We start from the raw sequence: 8,788 nt of genomic DNA, 5'->3' as shown, positions 1-8,788 counted from the left end.
AGGGCCTAAGGCCATTGGAAGGAATGGAAGACAGGTCCCCCTCACGGTTTCTTTCTTTTGGTACTTGTGCTTATGTATGTGTGTTGTATGCGAACTGCATGTGTCCTGAATGTATGTTATATGCTTAACCCCAACAGTGGGACGACTTACTGGGTATTTTATATAATACTCAAGCTACGTGCTACCTATATTTTCAGGTAAGGGCAAGGCCCCCATGTACGGTTGACGATGAACATTGCGAAGGTCATGGAAGTCTTAGGGAGGGCTTATAGTGTCGTAGGCGTCTTGTTTGGACTCTCTCGAATGATAGTTAATTGCAATTATTTCTCCTAGTTATCTGTCGATTATTTCTTAGTTAGGTTGTCGTTATTGTTTTCCCCAGGTATGAACTACTTATAATAATGAACATGTCGTTGCTATTGAGGTTGTCTTACATAAATTTTCATACTTTTATCATGCGAGTACAAGGTAGCGTCGCTAGTTAGATTAGAGAAAATTAGGGGCGTTACAGTTGGTATCAGAGCCTTAGGTCACAGATCTTGTAAACTAGTATACGATGTAGGCCTAAGGCATTTTCATAGTCCTCCAGCAACCACACCGTCACCGTCAGGTATATGTATATATTGTAAGGAAGAATTATGATTTGTAAGCTCTCTTGTCCCGATGTTAGTATGTTCCATAATGTGACAGATATATGCTTGTGTGTGTATGCGGCTAATGCCATTGTATGTGTATGCGACTTATGCCCTTGTGATTATTTATAGAAGTGGATAGATTAGTATGTAATCCCATAGCTATTGTTAGGTTTAGATATGCCACCCAAGACGCGAGGAGGGAATACTAGGGGGCGACCCCCACTTAGGGGTAGGAGCGGAAGGGGACGAGGTCCCGACTGCAAGAACTCTGTGGAAGGGCCCGACGTAGCGATGACGTTCCCGCCACCAGTGACACCCCAACCTGCCCGAGACTCGGCGGCAGAATTGACAGACGTATTGCGGATCGTAGTACGAAACCTATCTGATGACCAGTCAGCTAACAACTCAGCCTCCACTAGGGAAGCCAGATGTCTGCGGGATTTTAAAAGGGGTGACCCACAAACCTTCAAGGAAACTTCCGATGGCCCGACAGAGACACAGTCGTGGCTGAGTTCCATAGAGACCGTATTCAGGCTGACAAACTGTCTCAAAGACCAAAAGGTGGAATGCGCAGCATTCATGCTGTGTGCCGATGCTTAAGTATGGTGGTGATCCACCCGAGAGCTTATCAGACCCGGGGGTGAAATCTCATGGACAGAATTTAAGGAGGCCTTTGCAGAGGTGTACTACCCAGACGACGTCCAAATCCGCAAACATCAGGAACTCACTCACCTGAAGCAGAAAGGGCATTCGGTTACTGCCTATGCCAGAGAGTTCACCAAGTTGAAATGCTTTGCCCCGGATTTGGTAGACACCAACTATAGGACAGCCCGCCAGTTTGTGCTGGGGTTGGACCGAAAGATCCGTAATGTGGTTGAGGCAATAGCACCTACGACTTATGCTGAGAGTAGCACGGGCCATGGAGGGGACCGATGGATCGAGCGAATCCCGCTCATCGACCTAGAGATGAAAACGACGTAGTGACCGAGATCATCACCACGAATCCTGTTCATCGACCGAAAGACAGAGACGATGTCGTGATTGTGACTGCTGCGATTCATCCCCGTCGCTGCCACGGAGACGACCAGACAGACGGCGCCGCGATTCCAGGCGGGGCAGCAAGGGAGAGAGGGCAGGGCAGACGATAGACCCAAGTGCAATGAGTGTGAGAAGAATCATTGGGGTCGGTGCTGGCTCGCTCTAAAGCCTGCTTATGATGCGAGATGGAGGGTCACTTGGCCAGGGACTGCCCGGGAGGCCGCGCCAATAACGTCGGGGATCAGCAGAGACCACTACGCATAGCAGATGCCCCCACTCAGAACCGTTCTCCAGCGAGAGCCTATGCCTCCACTAGTAGGGACGTTGAAAACCCGAATGCAGCGGTGATAGGTACACTATTCGTCCTTGGTCATTTTACTTTGACGTTGTTTGACTCGGGGTCTACACATTCTTTTATTTCCACTAATTTTGTTAGTCAAGCAAGGATCGTATTAGAACCCTTGTTATACGATTTTTTAGTAGGCACCCCGACAGGGGTGGATATGGTTGCTGCATATAGGGTAAGGAATGGTCACGTAGTAGTATCAGGGGTTAGCTTGGGCATAAACTTAATGGTGGTCGATATGACCGTGTATGATTTAATCCTAGGCATGGACTAGTTGGCGGAAAACCATGCTAGCATAGATTGTCACAAGAAGAAGGTAATTTTCACGCTACCGTTTAGGACCAGGCTCAGATTCAAGGGCACTAGTCTAGGCACAATGCCCAAGGTGATATCAATGATGAAGGTGAAGATGCAGGTCTAGCACGGGGCCTAGGCGATACTAGCCAGCTTGGCAAGGATCAAGGAAGAAGGAATCTCCTTAACAGCATTGCCTGTAGTGAATGAGTTCCCAGATGTGTTCCCAGAGGACTTACCAGGGATCCCCCATCCCGAGATGTCGAATTTGCTATAGAACTGGAACCAGGAACCGGCCCCATATCCAAGGCCCCGTACCGCATGGCACCAGCAGAGCTGAAAGAACTCAAGATACAACTACAAGAACTGCTAGACAAGGGGTTTATTAGACTTAGCGTGTCACCTTGGGGTGCACCGGTGTTATTCGTCAAGAAAAAGGACAGTTCCATGCGCTTGTGTATCGATTACAAGGAACTGAATAAGAGGATGGTGAAGAATAGGTACCCCCTCCCACGCATCGAGGACTTGTTTGACCAGCTCAGAGAGGCCACAGTGTTTTCAAAACTTGACCTTCGTTCAGGTTACCACCATATCAAGGTAAAAAATGAGGACGTACCGAAAATAGCTTTCAGAACGAGGTACGACCATTATGAGTTTGTGGTAATGTCATTTGGACTCACTAATGCCCCTGCAGTGTTCATGGAACTGATGAACCGGGTGTTCAAGAAATATCTGGACACCTTTTTCATTGTATTCATAGATGACATCCTGGTGTACTCAAGGACGGATAAGGAACACCAAATGCACCTGAGGAAAAATAGATTGTATGCCAAATTCTCGAAGTGTGAGTTTTGGTTATGCGACGTCTCGTTCCTAAGGCATGTGATATCGGCGGAAGGAGTATAAGTTGACCCTGACAAGGTGGAAGCAGTCACCAGCTAGGCTCGTCCAACTACTGTGACTGAGGTACGAAGTTTTCTGGGTCTAGCAGGCTACTACCGACGCTGCGTACAGGACTTTTCCAAGATAGCGGCACCCCTCTCACGACTGACTCGAAAGGCTACGACATTTGTATGGATCGAGGAGTGCGAGGTAAGCTTCCGAGACTTGAAGGAGAGACTGGCGACCGCACCCGTGCTCACAATGCCTGATGGTACAAGGAACTACGTCATTTTCAGTGATGCTTCCAAGAAGGGCCTGGGATGCGTGTTAATGCAATGCGAAAAAGTTATTGCCTACGCATCCAGACAGCTGAAGGACTATGAAAAGAACTATCCCGTGCATGACTTGGAACTAGCAGCAGTAGTCTTTGCGTTAAAGATATGGCGACACTACCTGTATGGGGAGAGGAGTCAGATCTATACCGACCATAAGAGCCTGAAGTACTTCTTCACCCAGAAGGAGTTGAATATGAGACAATAACAGTGGCTAGAACTAGTCAAAGATTATGACATAGATATCCAGTACCACCCGAAGAAGGCCAACGTGGTTGCAGATGCCCTAAGTAGGAAGACAGCGCATTCATCGGCACTAATCCCGGTATGCTCATACATTAGAGGATACCCCTATTCCATCACGAGGGTATGGATGCGTACATCCATTAGGCAGGTGAAGTATCGTTATGTTTTATTTAATGTTGTCGTGACGGTTACTAATTCTAATGGGTGTCCTGCAAAAGTTGAGCTACCAGAGAAGGCTCGCCTGATAAGAAAAGGGGCCCAGTAGTGTGCGAACTGACAAGTGAGCCCATACTCGCATGTATGGGTTGTGTGTGCAGTATATGGTACACATCCAAGCTACCCAATTAGAATAGTGTCGTAGGAAAAAAAAATAGACTGATAGGTCCCGCCATAGCATTTTGCATGTTCTTGCATTTAACCCCCAATAGTGGGGTCACTTACTAAGTATTTTTAAAAATACTCAAGCCACGTGCTACCTTTATTTCAGGTTAAGGTAAGACAGACCTGTACGGCTGACGACGGCATCGCAACTCGAGACCATGACACATGCATAATATGATGTTTTTAATTTAAATGTTTACTTATTTTATTTAGTCTTTGGTTGTGTCATTTTAAAAGTGTTTCAAAACACGTAAGTTCATGGTTGTGTTTTAAGCTGCAAGTTATGTTTTATGAAAGTTTAAATTAAGTATTTTCGCATTCATGTTTATGATGTATGTACAATAGCGATCTTAAATTGAGTAGAAAATTTTGGATTGTTACACAGAAGACATGCAACAAGAAAAGAGGGTGAACCACCTCCTCTAAACCTAGAGTGGGTCCAAGACTAGCTAAAATACTACTTCAACATCAGAGGGTTATTATGTGACAAAATGGATAGGACTTTATCAAAATTGTATAAGATCCAAATGAAATTTATAAAGGAATTTTTAAGTAAGAAAGGGCATGTCAGGACCTTTCGAGGTTTTGAAAATCTAATCAAGACTAAAAAAACGAAAGCGAGAAAAAAAAGTATAATAAAATAAAAGATAAAAATTCGGTAAGACTTAAAAAATAAAATGAAAAAGAAGTCAACAACACCAAAATTAAATCCAATTATAAGACGATGTTGTTCAAAATATTACAAATGGGGAAACAAGTTTGGAATACAATTATTAAAAAAAATACAAAAGTCCCCAAAATGTAAAAATGAATTGACGCTCAGAAATGACCCCTATATGACAGCACAGCTCTCAAACACTCCTCCACCTCAACCAGTAGGTTGCGAACACCTGGAAAAAAAATAGACGAAAGGGGTGCGTATAAAAAATACTTAGTAAGAAACCTACTTGTAGGCTCTCATCGCATCCATGACTTAGCAAGTGACCATATGCTTCACTCTAGGCTCTATGTGTATTGCTCTTGCTATGCACAGTCTTGAGTAGCTAGCCTAGCTTACGCAACGATTATCGGTATCTAAAGATGAGATATTACCTCCATAGACTTCATATTAGATGGAGACAATATGGTGAGTGCTAGCCTTCTCGTCATCCATGGGAGGTTAGTTGGCGCACCCATCCCACAGGCCATGAAGTCGCCCAAGGTTGGGGGGCACTACCCCCCGATACATGTCAGCTCCACTAGGTAACCACATGATTGACGCCCTCCCATGGGACGGATTCTCTGTGCAAGGTAACCACTGATTACCCGCATGATCAAACGCCCTAGCACAAGATGGATCCACAGTGCTGGGTAATATACTGACTACCTGCATGATCAATGTCATACCACATGATGGATCCACTGTGATTGGTAATCCACTGACTACCCACATGATCAATTCCCTACCACAGGACGAATCTATCGTGCAAGATAATTCATCAAACTACCGAATAACACATCCTTAACAAACCTCAGCCCTAGCTCGACAGTACTGTATTAGAGTGGAAAGGGAAGTGGGGGGTCCTTAGACACTATGTTGACTGCTATTTAAAGATGTCATTCTTGGATATCATGAAGGTCTACTAGGTTCTTGCGGATGTCGAGATGGTTTAAATCTCACATCTCATTTTCAAGACTTTCAAGGTTAGTTCCTTGGGCCAAACAAATCTCTGGGTGCATATAGTTCTAAACCTCTTATTACTCATGATCCCGGGGTGCAAGGTCTATAGAAAATATACTGATCGCACCCTAATGTCAATTAAGTTCTCTCTTGCATTCTTTATTAGGGAGGATATTCTCATCAATCTGTAATCAATAATTTAAACTTTACCTTAGTAATATCTAGGGTTTGAGGATGTCTATTGGATTTCTAGGGCGATTAGGTGGCTTAACGCAGACTTCCAACTCCATACTACTTTGTTCTAACTTCTCAAGTCTTTCTTAATCTTAGGGCATAGTGTCTAGACCCTCTGATCGTCACTCACGATCCTAAGGTACTTAGTCTATTGGAGACGTCCTGACCTAGGTCATTGTCTAGCCAACCTAATTCTCACACCCTAACACTGTGCAAATAAACACGCTCTAGAGGAAGAACATATAGTCAAACACTTAGAGATAACACATACTGTATCATGCACACATACAAGCAAATAAGCTCAATGGGAAGATAATATCCATCAATTACCTCGAGCTTAGATCATGATAACACATCCTCTTTTTTAACACAGCGAAAAGCATATAAAACATCATTCATAACAAATCTCATCATAGAGGCATTTCGGTAATTTCTTACATCATGCATAAAGTACACATCCATATTGCTCAACTTATATTTTAGTCATGCATATTCTCTTTCTAGCTTAACCTAATACATAACATAGCATGTTTCTCGGAAATCTCAACCTAGGGGCATAACGGTAATTTTACCATAACATACATGCAATTTATACTCATCCAAAAACGTCATTATGAAGTCATTAACCTACACTTTCGAACTACCTAAGCTAAGGAAATGTTTGTATGCTAGCAGGTCCTAGTGATCCCTACATGTATTAGTTGCCTAAAATCCATGTGATTACATACTATGATAATGTGTGCCTTTCCGAACTGGCTTTTTCTTGTGATACAAGCTACAAGATTTTTGAAATCTCTCTTTCACGTGCTGTTACCTGCGCTCGACTCCTTCGTCAAAATTTTCAGATTTCCAAACCAGTTTTCGATTCTTTTCTATTTTCTTTGAATTTTCACAACTTTCTCTACCCAACTCGAATTAACTTATTTTCTTCACACTTGTAATCCATCTTTACTAAGGCATTTTTCTCATAATATTGAATCAATCACAGCACATAAATAATTGAGTCCAAATATGGTAAAAAATTAAAACTTACAAAAAAAAAATCGTGAATAATTCTTATTCACGTTCATTGGATTTCAACTTTTTGGTCCGGATCAACACCAACTTCCCTCATAAAACTTGTGTAAAATTCCTTCAAAATAAACATACTAAAAATTAAGAACTTAATTTCAAGAAAAACTCTCAAATTTGAAGAAAAATCGGAATCAAGAACCTAAAAATTATACCTATTGATGGAATTGAGTGGTAGAAAAGATGTATTGAGCAAGTCTTGTGAAGAACCTCCCACGAAATTCCGACTCCAAATGAATTTTTAGAGAAAATTTGGACTTTCTCTTTGGAACGAAAGAACTCTAAACTCCTCTTTCTTTTTTCTCTCTTTTTCTTTTCTTTCTTTCATTCCTTTCCTTCAACATTGACTATCTAATTAGGGCTAACTCAAACCCCTAATTAAGAATGGAGGGTAAAATGTCCCAATTAACCCACGGGTTCACTTTCACCAATTTTTCCAATTTTTCACTATTTATTTTTATATTTTTCTTGAACCGATTTTTTTAAGTGTTTTTCTCTTCTATCTATCTCATCTTAAAATTCGGTGTCTAGAACTCTCGATAAAATTAAAAGAAAAATCATGTTTTAAATTTCCGGTCAAAGTTGAGATGTTATAGGACAAAATAATCATTTTTCCAATTTTTACCCAATTCTAAATTTTGTAATTAATTATAGAAAATGAATCATAAGTAGTTGAAGAAGGGAAAAGTGCCTAAAAAGATTAAATAATTTTTTGAAAATTTCAAGATTTTAGAATAAAATATCCCAAAATAGAAAATTTGAAAGGCCCCTGAACTTTCTAAAAACCTAACCTTTGTATTGATTTTCAGATCAGGGCTACTGGGGAAATCTCAACATCAAATCATTCCATCATCCCAAAATTTTGATAGCACGAATAGGGGCTTGACTCTTAGACATCCAAAGGACTGAATTTTCTGATAACTATTATCCAGAATTTTTAAATTTAATTGAGCCTGTGGATGCATGTTCTATAAATATGAGAGTTTAGGCAAATATTTAGCAGATACATGTGTATCATGAGTAGATTTATTATTTAATATTTGGACGTGGTTATGGAGGATGTTTTAAAAGGCTATATATAAGTTTTTCTCATCAACTTAGCAAAATCTTTGTCAAACATTCCTGAATATTTTACCATCAAATTTCAAAGTCTTGAGATGCCGTTTATATGATAAAGATAGGAGTCCATTCAATGAGATTTATGGACTCTAATGTCGAGCAACTATTGATCATGTATTATAGTTTAGGCAAGATAGAACATATAGTTCAAGGTTATGACGAGCTATTTTGTACGTTTTATATCTTTTTCTCCTTTCCAAAAGAAAAAAAAATGAAAATTGGACGTAAAATGGGTTAGATGAACACGACTCTGCGCAATGATATGCTGTGATATTGTCCACTTTGAGCATAAGCTCTCATGGCTTTACTTTGGGTTTTTCCAAAAGGCTTCATATTAATGGAGATAGTATTCATTGATGATAAATCCATAATCATTCCCTAAATTAACCGAGATGGAACTTTCATCTAACAAAATGAACGTATCAATCTTGAGCAAATACATGTATTTGTGGTATTTATCCTTATACTTGATTTTGTTACGTTGGTGTTTTTTTTTTTTTTTTTTTTTTTTTTTTTTTTTTTTTTTTTTTTTTTTTTTTTTTTTTTTTTT

General features: G+C 40.7%; 1 protein-coding gene across 1 annotated transcript; it reads left to right on the top strand.

The window, feature by feature from the left end:
• Positions 1 to 926: 926 nt before the first annotated feature.
• On the top strand, positions 927 to 1,616 carry LOC111460137. The gene is made up of 2 exons (XM_023103262.1): positions 927 to 1,219; positions 1,268 to 1,616. Exons 1-2 carry the CDS (start codon positions 927 to 929, stop codon positions 1,614 to 1,616), a joined length of 642 nt encoding a protein of 213 aa, XP_022959030.1.
• The last annotated feature ends 7,172 nt before the right edge of the window (positions 1,617 to 8,788 follow it).

Source organism: Cucurbita moschata, unplaced genomic scaffold (assembly GCF_002738365.1).
Source record: "Cucurbita moschata cultivar Rifu unplaced genomic scaffold, Cmos_1.0 Cmo_Scf00002, whole genome shotgun sequence".
Lineage (NCBI taxonomy): Eukaryota > Viridiplantae > Streptophyta > Magnoliopsida > Cucurbitales > Cucurbitaceae > Cucurbita > Cucurbita moschata.
The sequence above is the reverse complement of the archived record's forward strand: the minus strand, read 5'-3'. Positions and strand labels throughout refer to the sequence as shown.